Source organism: Haliotis cracherodii, unplaced genomic scaffold (genome assembly GCF_022045235.1).
Source record: "Haliotis cracherodii isolate W230 unplaced genomic scaffold, xgHalCrac1.p SCAF_15, whole genome shotgun sequence".
Classification (NCBI taxonomy): Eukaryota; Metazoa; Mollusca; class Gastropoda; order Lepetellida; family Haliotidae; genus Haliotis; species Haliotis cracherodii.
Window position 1 is genome coordinate 16,255,037 of NW_027266270.1, and position 12,317 is coordinate 16,267,353.

Below are 12,317 nucleotides of genomic sequence, written 5' to 3' on the forward strand. Positions count from 1 at the left end.
GAATATATCACCAGTGCCAATTTTGCCTGTCGTAATTGTCCACATAACGTGATCAGACACGGTGACTTGGTTGTCTTCCACAACATTGAAGGGTGATGCTCATGATATCAACCACTGGTTTGTGTGCCTCAGGCAAGATTATTTACAGGCCGCCGTCATATAGCTGAAATTTTGCTGACAACGTCAGTTTGATGATATAAGTGAACAGGTATAATTTTTTACAGGTGGTTTTATGTATACAGACATGATACATGTGAGTGAGTGAGTGAGTATGGTTTTACGCCGCTTTTAGCAATATACCAGCAATATCACTGCGGGGGACACCAGAAATGGGCTGATATATGTGAATGGGTACTAGTATGTCCACATTCTACAGTACATAGCCTACATGTTAAAGGATGTTGTTTGCGTGTGTCAACGCTATACCCACTTATCTATAACTCGGGCAACCGAAGTCCAATATTTCACTAGAGGACACGTAATCCAATACTTTAGTAGGGCAAATGTCGTCGAATACTTGACGAGGGGGCACGTAGTCCAATACTTCACTAGGGGACATGTAGTCCAAAACTTCAGTACGGGAAATGAAGTCCAATACTTCACAAGGAGACATGTTGTCTAATACTTCACTTTGAGGGATGTAGTCCAATACTTCACTAAGGGACACGTAGTCCAATACTTCACTTGGGGACATGTAGTCTAATATTTCACTAGGGGACATGTCGGCTTATACTTCACAAGGAGACATGTAGTCCAATACTTCACTGGGGGCATGTAGTCTAATACTTCACAAGGGGACATGTAGTCCAATACTCCACAAGGGGACATGTCGTCTAATACTTCACTAGGAGGCATGTAGTCAAATACTTCACTAGGAGACATGTCGTCTAATACTTCACAAGGGGACATGCCGTCTAATACTTCACTAGGAGACATGTTTTCTAATATTTCACTAGGGGACATGTCGTCTAATCCTTCACAAGGGGACATGCCGTCTAATACTTCACTAGGTGGCACGTAGTCCAATACTTCACAAGGGGACATGTCGTCTAATACTTCACTAGGAGACATGTAGTCCAATACTTCACTAGGGGACATGTCGTCTAATACTTCACTAGGAGACATGTAGTCTAATACTTCACTAGGGGACATGTCGTCTAATACTTCACTGGGAGGCACGTAGTCCAATACTTCACTAGGAGACATGTAGTCTAATACTTCACTAGGGGACATGTAGTCTAATACTTCACAAGGGGACATGCCGTCTAATACTTCACAAGGGGACATGCCGTCTAATACTTCACTGGGAGGCACGTAGTCCAATACTTCACTAGGGGACATGCCGTCTAATACTTCACTAGGAGACATGTAGTCTAATACTTCACTAGGGGACATGTCGTCTAATACTTCACAAGGGGACATGCCGTCTAATACTTCACTGGGAGGCACGTAGTCCAATACTTCACTAGGGGACATGTAGTCTAATACTTCACTAGGAGACAAGTAGTCTAATACTTCACTAGGAGACATGTAGTCCAATACTTCACAAGGGGACATGCCGTCCAATACTTCACTGGGAGGCACGTAGTCTAATACTTCACTAGGGGACATGCCGCCTAATACTTCACTAGGAGGCACGTAGTCTAATACTTCACTAGGGGACATGTAGTCTAATACTTCACAAGGGGTGATGCCGTCTAATACTTCACTGGGAGGCAAGTAGTCTAATACTTCACAAGGGGACATGCCGTCTAATACTTCACTGGGAGGCACGTAGTCTAATACTTCACAAGGGGACACGACGTCTAATACTTCACTGAGGCGCACATTCCCCAATATATGGTGTTAGCTCATATGGATGTGATAGTTTATTATAAATGTAGTGTTGTCAACTTGACATACTATATTTATCTAAAAAAAAGAAAATAGTTTATTATAAATGTAGTGTTGTCAACTTGACATACTATATTTATCTAAAAAAAAGAAAACATTGTCGCAACAACTTTTAGACTGAGATGAGTCAGAAAATACACGTTAAGTAGAACATGTCCAGTAATATTTAAATATCATCTCGAGTCCTAACGTAATTGATGTGTTCACTCGATGACGTAAATATGATAATTGACAAGATTACCTATGCATCCCATATTTCTCATAACATGTTATTTGATGTGATATTTGTGCAAAAACCTCAGGTCACAGAGTTGAGGTTAGATACGGAGTTAAAAGGGGTCAACTTACGATGAATATAGAGTACTAGAGATAATTCCACCTGACATAGCCTCAACACTGATATTCGTAAACGCAAATTAGTTAGCCCTAGTCTGTCTTTCTGTCCCAAAACCATACTATTTCTTTTCCACCCAGCCTTTACTGTAATAAACAGCCCTAAATGAAGCAAGTCTAGATTTCCCACAGGTTCTGAATCTCCCATCTCCCTGGAGGTCCTTTTCATTTTAAATGGTGTTGTTTGTTGCTATCAAAATTATATATACACATGCACAAAAGTTAAGCGCCACCATATTCATAGTCTCTTGATTTCACGTGTGGGAATCAGAAATACGAAATATGATGATGTATGACTGACTTAGGCTTCCATAGTTTCATGAACCCAAATTTGTCCAGATACCACAAGGAAAGCGTGCTTTACGTGTTGCTGCAGTTCCCCTACCCTATAAATAGTGAAATTCAAGTTTCAGACACGTGGTTTCATTTGGCATGTCATGCAGGGCCATTGCAAGACAAATGGGTCGTCATCACAGTGTTATCACTCGTTTGATTGTCAAACATGGTCAAACCAATGATGTCAATTACAGGCATAGGTCTGGTAGGCCAAGAAAGACCTCTAACAGAGTGGATAGACGTCTTTTCAGGATAGTCAGACGAAATCCATTTGCCACTTCAACAGATTTAAGACTGCAGTGGATTACCCATCAGAGACTCTCGACGATGACCGTAAGGCGTCGCCTCAGAGCGGCTGGATATAACGCCAGAAGACCAGTAAAATGTCCTCAACTGACTGAGAGGCACATGCGGAATCGTCTGATATGGTGTCGTGCCCGTAGTCGATGGAACTTGGCCAAGGGGAGAAGGATCCATTGGTCTGACGAGTGTCGAATGCTGCTACGAACTGTTGATGGTCGAATGCGTGTTTGGAGGCAACATAACACTCGTTTTGCACCAAGGGACATCCAGAAGACCTTAGCATGTGGCGGGGGTTCTGTCATGATATGGGGTTGTGTTTCCTTCGGCTGGAAACTTCCGCTGGTGACAATTCGTGGAAACCTGAATGGCCAACAATACCAAGATGGCGTTCTTCGTCCATTTGTAGTCCCTCATTTTGACAACCATCCTCTTCAGACAAGACCAGTTTACATGGACGACAATGCTAGACCACACATATCTCGGGCAGTTGGGCTTATTTGCGTCAAGAAGCTATTCCCACTCTGTAGTCCGGATTGAGCATCTCTGGGACATTCTTGGCCGGAAAATCAGACATTGTGATCCCCCAGTTCAAAATCTCGCTGGACTTGAAGCCGCACTTCATGAAGAATGGATCCGTTTGCCTCAGAGAAGCATTCAACGACTTGTAATGAGTATGAGGCGTAGGGTTGAAGCTGTGGTCAATGTCCGTGGATCATACACACGTCACTCACGTTTCTGTCTTGCAATAGACTCTGCACTCCCTAGGGTGTCTATGTGACACCTGATATGGTCTGCTGATATCATGACAGTTTTTCAATGTTTTCTAATCCTTCAATTTCTGGTCTTCGGTAAAATTCTTTCTGCTCATATTCTTTTGGAACACAAGATAAACTTGCTTTGGGACAACTTTTGCATCACATTAGGTTTACATATACGGCTTATAACAATCGTAGATATCGTTATAATAGTCATCATTAAGTGCCAAAAGTAACAGCTCACAAATATGGTGGGTGGTGCTTAACTTTTGTGCATGTGTATATTTTCAGACTAAGCTTTAGTCTAAGGAAGCCCATGAAAGTGTAAGAGACGCAAGCCAGTTATCCAGATACAGTAAACTACGGTTATAACGAACTCGAAAGGACCACTAACCTTAGTTCGTAATAACCGTAACTTGTTAAAAGCATATAAACAGCATTTATACAACAAATGGTCGGAACTTAAAAAAAAATTGTTATGTCGGTCAGTTCGTTATAAGCGTGTTCGTTACAAACATAATTTACTGTAGGTAGGCAACAATTCCGTATTACTCTGAAACGCCATACGAGAGTTTCAGCATTATGCTTGCAACCTACACTGCCGTTATGCTGGTACTCTACACTGCCGTTATGCTGGTACTCTACACTGCTGTTATGCTGGTACCCTACACTGCCGGGTACTCTACACTGCCGTTATGCTGGTACCCTACACTGCCGGGTACTCTACACTGCCGTTATGCTGGTACTCTACACTGCCGTTATGCTGGTACACTACACTGCCGTTATGCTGGTACTCTACACTGCCGTTATGCTGGTACTCTACACTGCCGTTATGCTGGTACTCTACACTGCCGTTATGCTGGTACACTACACTGCCGTTATGCTGGTACTCTACACTGCCGTTATGCTGGTACACTACACTGCCGTTATGCTGGTACACTACACTGCCGTTATGCTGGTACTCTACACTGCCGTTATGCTGGTACACTACACTGCCGTTATGCTGGTACTCTACACTGCCGGGTACTCTACACTGCCGTTATGCTGGTACTCTACACTGCCGTTATGCTGGTACCCTACACTGCCGTTATGCTGGTACTCTACACTGCCGTTATGCAGGTACTCTACACTGCCGTTATGCTGGTACTCTACACTGCCGGGTACTCTACACTGCCGTTATGCTGGTACTCTACACTGCCGTTATGCTGGGACCCTACACTGCCGGGTACCCTACACTGCCGGGTACTCTACACTGCCGGGTACTCTACACTGCCGTTATGCTGGTACTCTACACTGCCGTTATGCTGGTACCCTACACTGCCGTTATGCTGGTACTCTACACTGCCGTTATGCAGGTACTCTACACTGCCGTTATGCTGGTACTCTACACTGCCGGGTACTCTACACTGCCGGATACTCTACACTGCCGTTATGCTGGTACTCTACACTGCCGTTATGCTGGTACTCTACACTGCCGGGTACCCTACACTGCCGTTATGCTGGTACTCTACACTGCCGTTATGCTGGTACTCTACACTGCCGGGTACTCTACACTGCCGTTATGCTGGTACCCTACACTGCCGTTATGCTGGTACTCTACACTGCCGGGTACTCTACACTGCCGTTATGCTGGTACTCTACACTGCCGTTATGCTGGTACTCTACACTGCCGTTATGATGGTACCCTACACTGCCGTTATGATGGTACTCTACACTGCTGGGTACTCTACACTGCCGTTATGATGGTACTCTACACTGCTGGGTACTCTACACTGCAGTTATGCTGGTACTCTGCACTGCCGTTATGCTGGTACCCTACACTGCCGTTATGCTGGTACTCTACACTGCCGGGTACTCTACACTGCCGGGTACTCTACACTGCCGTTATGCTGGTACCCTACACTGCCGGGTACTCTACACTGCCGTTATGATGGTACCCTACACTGCCGTTATGATGGTACTCTACACTGCTGGGTACTCTACACTGCAGTTATGCTGGTACTCTGCACTGCCGTTATGCTGGTACCCTACACTGCCGTTATGCTGGTACTCTACACTGCCGGGTACTCTACACTGCCGGGTACTCTACACTGCCGTTATGCTGGTACCCTACACTGCCGGGTACTCTACACTGCCGTTATGATGGTACTCTACACTGCTGGGTACTCTACACTGCAGTTATGCTGGTACTCTGCACTGCCGTTATGCTGGTACTCTACACTGCCGGGTACTCTACACTGCCGTTATGATGGTACCCTACACTGCCGTTATGATGGTACTCTACACTGCTGGGTACTCTACACTGCCGTTATGCTGGTACTCTACACTGCCGGGTACTCTACACTGCCGTTATGATGGTACCCTACACTGCCGTTACGTCTCATTCTACACCGATGTCACTCGCGTGTTGTACCGCTTTGAGCAATACATGTATGGTGCACTACTTTAACTGTTTTGAGCAATACATGTATGTTGCACTACATTAACTTCTTTGATCAATACTTGTCTATTGCAGTACATTAACTGTTTTGAGCAATACCTGTCTGTTGCACTACATTAACCGTTTTGAGCAATACCTGTCTATTGCACTACATTAACCGTTTTGAGCAATACCTGTCTGTTGCACTACATTAACCGTTTTGAGCAATACCTGTCTATTGCACTACATTAATCGCTTTGACCAATACCTGTCTGTTGCACTACATAAACTGTTTTACCAATACCTGTCTGTTGCACTAAATTAACCGTTTTGAGCAATACCTGTCTGTTGCACTACATTAACCGCTTTGAGCAATACCTGTCTCTTGCACTACATTAACTGTTTTGAGCAATACCTGTCTGTTGCACTACATTAACCGCTTTGAGCAATACCTGTCTGTTGCACTGCATTAACTTCTTTGATCAATACTTGTCTATTGCAGTACATTAACTGTTTTGAGCAATACCTGTCTGTTGCACTGCATTTACCGTTTTGAGCAAAACTTGTATGGCGCACATTAACTGTTTGAGCAATACCTGTCTGTTGCACTAAATTAACCGTTTTGAGCAATACTTGTCTATTGCACTGCATTAACCGTTTTGAGCAATACTTGTATGGCGCACATTAACCGTTTTGAGCAAAACTTGTATGGCGCACATTAACCGTTTTGAGCAATACCTGTCTCTTGCACTACATTAACCGTTTTGAGCAATACTTGTATGGCGCATATTAACCGTTTTGAGCAATACTTGTATGGCGCATATTAACCGTTTTGAGCAATACTTGTATGGTGCACATTAACCGTTTTGAGCAATACCTGGCAGTTGCACTACATTAACCGTTATGATCAAAACTTGTTTATTGCAGTACAGTAACTGGTTTCGCCTATTGTGCTGCACTGCTTACTCGAGTGTAATACTTCATTGTCGGTACTCGCCTACTTTGCTACTTTTCCGATACCCGGCTATCGTACCGCAATGCTGGTATTCGACTATTGGACTACATCGCCCACCGTCACTTCGGGTTTTCCTCCCACATCCCGCTGACACGCAGTGATATAACTGAAATATCGTACAGAGCGGCGTTAAACATGACTAACTCACTAGCTGTTGATACTCGCGCGTTGCATTAAAATGCTTGGGACTCATCAAACAACGATGCGGATACTCGCGTGTTATATTACAATGTCTGTACACGCCGGTTGTTCTACAGTTCAGAGGCCCGTTCCACAAAGCGGTCTTAGCGTTAAGTGATCATAACACCCATGCTTCAACACAGGCTTCGTGGAATGAGGCCCAGATTGGACAGGAAGAGGGGTGCTGCGGTTGTTGTAACCCGCCCACATTCAGCGTGACAACTACACATTTATGACTGTTTGAAAACCTCTTCACAGGAAAGAGGACCAACCACCTGTTCTCTCATAAAAACAGAAGGTACATTTGAATTGTTATATATCTCTCTCCACAGTGAATGTTTCTTTTAAAAACGACTTATAATCTAAATGCATGTCTTTGCGTTCGAAGGAGACTGTGTAAACAGTGGAACACAAGGTATAGTCAGCGTTCAGGCAATACAAGTGAACGTTAACAAGACACTGTGTAAAACAATGTAATAAAAGCAATACAAGCTAACGTTCACGGGACACTGTGTAAAACAATGTATTAAAGGCTATACAAGTGAACGTTCATGGGACACAGTAAAATAATGCAATAGGCTATATAAGTTAACGTTCACGGGACACTGTGTAAAACAATGTATTAAAGGCTATACAAGTGAACGTTCATGGGACACTGTAAAATAATGCAATAGGCTACACAAGTTAACGTTCACGGGACACTGTGTAAAACAATGTAATATTAGCTACACAAGTTACCGTTCATGTGAGACTGTCTAAGACAATGCAATACGGGCTATACATGTCAGCGTTCACGGGACACTGCCTAAAACAATGTAATAGAAGCTATACATGTCAGCGTTCACGGACACTGTCTGAAACAATGTAATACAGGCTATACATGTCAGCGTTCACGGGACACTGTCTGAAACAATGTAATAGAAGCTATACATGGCAACGTTCACGGGACACTGTCTGAAACAATGTAATAGAAGCTATACATGTCAGCGTTCACGGGACACTGTTTGAAACAATGTAATAGAAGCTATACATGTCAGCATTCACGGGACACTGTCTGAAACAATGTAATAGAAGCTATACATGTCAGCGTTCACGGGACACTGTCTGAAACAATGTAATAGAAGCTATACATGGCAGCGTTCACGGGACACTGTCTGAAACAATGTAATAGAAGCTATACATGGCAGCGTTAACGGGACACTGTCTGAAACAATGTAATAGAAGCTATACATGTCAGCGTTCACGGGACAGTCTGAAACAATGTAATAGAAGCTATACATGTCAGCGTTCACGGACACTGTCTGAAACAATGTAATAGAAGCTATACATGGCAGCGTTCACGGGACACTGTCTGAAACAATGTAATACAGGCTATACATGTCAGCGTTCACGGGACACTGTCTGAAACAATGTAATAGAAGCTATACATGTCAGCGTCAAAGGGACATTGTCTAAAACAATGTAATATTGACTATACAAGTCAGCGTTTTCGGGACATTGTCTAAAACAATGTAATATTGACTATACAAGTCAGCGTTCACGGGACATTGTCTAAAACAATGTAATATTGACTATACAAGTCAGCGTTCACGGGACACTGTCTGAAACAATGTAATACAGGCTATACATGTCAGCGTTCACGGGACACTGTCTGAAACAATGTAATAGAAGCTATACATGTCAGCGTCAAAGGGACATTGTCTAAAACAATGTAATATTGACTATACAAGTCAGCGTTTTCGGGACATTGTCTAAAACAATGTAATATTGACTATACAAGTCAGCGTTCACGGGACATTGTCTAAAACAATGTAATATTGACTATACAAGTCAGCGTTCACGGGACACTGTCTGAAACAATGTAATACAGGCTATACATGTCAGCGTTCACGGGACACTGTCTGAAACAATGTAATAGAAGCTATACATGTCAGCGTTCACGGGACATTGTCTAAAACAATGTAATATTGACTATACAAGTCAACGTTCACGGAACACAGTGTAAAACAATGTAATAAAGGGTTAACAATTTCCTCTTCACGGAAAACTACGCAAAACAATGCAATAAAGGGTTAACAAGTTCCTATTCACGGGACACTGTGTGAAACAATGCAATGCTGGGATCTTCACCTCCTGTCTCGCAACTCAAAATCATCTTTGAAACACGATGAGCTTAAGTGGTTAAGTGACGTTACATGTGTAAGAGCGTTGGTTTTATAGTACAGGGAGATCTTTTACACACTTTCGTTAGCTGATACTGCTCCTGCCTGTGAAGTGCTCACGTTTCGGAGATAATAGCCCCCCTTACTCTGGGGTGGCAGTTTATGATGACCAGTCAACCAGCAGGCGGAATCAGAGAGGCTTTCCCGAACCTCCGAGGAATGCTTAGTTTTCCAACACAGCTGATGGGCTCTTCTATGGAGGCCGGTAGATGAGGGAGCGTTATCTGTTATACGACTCGGGGTTTTTATGGTCACATTATCAGAGCCTAAGGACTATAAAAAGACGGCGAGGAAGATGAAGGGAGCGGACCCCCCGGGGGAGGCGAACGGACCCCGCGATCAAGGCAGGGCCGAGTGGAGGGGGATGGCGGGATTGTTGTCACCGAGGCGATTGTCTTTGTCACTATTTCATTCCGCGTGACACACGGCCGTTTTTGTTGGCCTGGCGAGGCTTAAGGTGGGGCACTGTCTCCATCTCCCCATCTCCCGTCATAGAAGATAAACATTTATCCCTCTCAACTCCACTCCTCAATGGGACGCTAATAGTCGGAAAGGCTTTGTAAACAAAACGGGCATTTACGATAAACACGCTATTTGTTAGTTTGTTTGAAAGCTATGTTTGCCAGACCGAATAGGGGTCTTGTTAATAAACTCCACTGAAGGTTCTACTTACACGTCAGAGAATGGCCGTGAAAGGCCAAAGTTGACGCTTTTCACTCATTTCTTAGCAAGCGCAATTTTAGAGCAATGTCTGTACAAAGTATATACCATTATCATAACCCATGGCGGCTTCAAAGAAAAAGTTGTAACAATGTGACAACATTAAACAAAGCGGCTTACCTGTTACGAAGAGGAGGTACCCCCAGAACGGCATATTGACATGTGTGATATAAGTCCAGTAAGAGTAGTAGATTTCCAGGTAGCTACTAGCGACGCATAACAGCTCCCCCGTACTACAGCAGGTAGTCGGGTGGGGTAAATCCTGGGGAGGGGGCGAGTGACGTTGTGAGGGGGCGAGGGAGCGCGGAGCGTCACACACGTGGCACGCCCAATTGAGACGGTGATTTTTTTCAGTGAGGGAAATCCCTGAGTCTTCTTTGGCTCGAGTTGGGCAGATGACTGATCGGCGGACGTTCGGCAGCGGGGCAGAGAGGGAGAAGAGGGATAATAGCTGGCTGTCCGTTCGCCTGCTCCTTGCAACGGGCTTGGTCCCGCTTACGTGGGTCCGGCAGAGACCAGCGCTGGCCCTCGCTCCATTGCAATAACCTGTCAAAAACAAAAGTCTTTTTTTCTCCCGGGAAATTAATCCGATCTGTTAATCAGGCGTTTTTCCTCAATGATCCACTTCTTAGAGTCGTGGCAAGGCCAGGCCCAAATTAAGGTGACGAAAAGCCGCAAGGCAAATTTCCTCCACAGAAGTGACGTGATCGCAACGGCAGAGTCAATATGTACCCATCTAAGTATCTCGCGTCGGTGTCGACGGTAGTCGGGACTCTGGTCCGCGGAAAGGCTAAATGTCATTTGTCGACAGCAGCCCGATAGATACAACATGCATACCAGTGGTACTGTCAATTCCTCATCACAAACCTTGTCCCATGTGATCTGGGACCCCCTCTATAAATTGTCAGTTGCTTCTCGCTGCGACTTTGCACGTTCCCGTCTGTGGTGACAACCATCCAGTGAAAACTGTCTATAAAAGTATCAAATTAATAATTACATTCCATCACAGGATATAATATTTCCGATTTGTGAAGCACGTCAAACACTTATGACCCTTTAACATCAAACAAGACTCCCCCAACAAAATTACAAAATCGGATCAAAGAGATGGCAGCTTTCTTTATGAAACGCTACGTAATTGTTACTATGTAGCGGATCGAGTGTTGCCTGGTGGATATTAAATATTGGACGATATCCAGAGATTAAATAAGTCCGCTCTCCTCGTCCTACTCCACATTGTATTTGGAAAGTGCAATTAAAAAATCCGCTACTTTTCGTGCCTCGGCGACGGCCTTATCAATCGATACAGGGAAGGGGGCATGCTAGCACAGGGGGAGGCGTCGCGGGGGAGGGAGGAGGGGGACTTTATCATGTCTATCCAAACTTGCCATACCAACATAGCAGTCGTAGAAGAGGTATTTGTTGTCTTAGTTGTATTACTTAGGGCGAGTGCAAAGTAACTGTTGGGGCAATTAGTAGACGTAGTTCCAGAGAAAGAGTATAAACTGCCAGAGCAAAATAAAGTATACACTTGAAAATTGGACTTGACCAAAAATTATAAAAAGTTATAAAAACGCTACTACACCGATTGTCTGGTATCTGTGAACCAATTCAAACAGATCATGACAATACCTGATTCATTCTCCTCATTATATGGCCATTAAATAATTTTTTGGCTACCATCAATCACGGGTGATATACGTCCTTTTGCCAGACAGTATATTAATTGTAGTATTGACTCAGGACGTTGTAGCTTGCACTATTAAAGAAGACAATGATAGACATGGGAAATCAGCTTATGACGGCGACCTGTACACAATCGAGTCTGGACCAGACACACCAGTGATTGATAGTAGTAGTAGAAGTAGTGGTAGCAGTAGTAGTAATAGTAAGGCCATATTTAAACAGATTCTTGTTTCTCGTCACTTTATGAAAATGAATTAGTTGATGTAGAACAAATTTTAATTATTATTACTTTCGATTTCACACCCACACCAAACTCAATTAATAATTGTACGAATACGACCCTCCAAAGCTTCGAAACCTACCAGTACTTCTTTTGCCAATCTCGAGCGGCGTTG

General features: G+C 43.9%; 1 protein-coding gene across 2 annotated transcripts in view; it reads right to left on the reverse strand.

The window, feature by feature from the left end:
* The window catches only part of LOC139462315 (signal peptide, CUB and EGF-like domain-containing protein 1), a 120,451-nt gene extending 109,867 nt beyond the window's left edge, over nt 1-10,584 (reverse strand). For both annotated transcript variants that reach the window (XM_071243950.1, XM_071243949.1), the window contains exon 1: nt 10,357-10,584. In XM_071243950.1, coding sequence (XP_071100051.1) covers nt 10,357-10,390 — 34 coding nt within the window. In that variant the 5' untranslated portion in view covers nt 10,391-10,584. The remainder of the gene's footprint in view (nt 1-10,356) is intronic.
* Between the last annotated feature and the right edge of the window lie 1,733 nt (nt 10,585-12,317).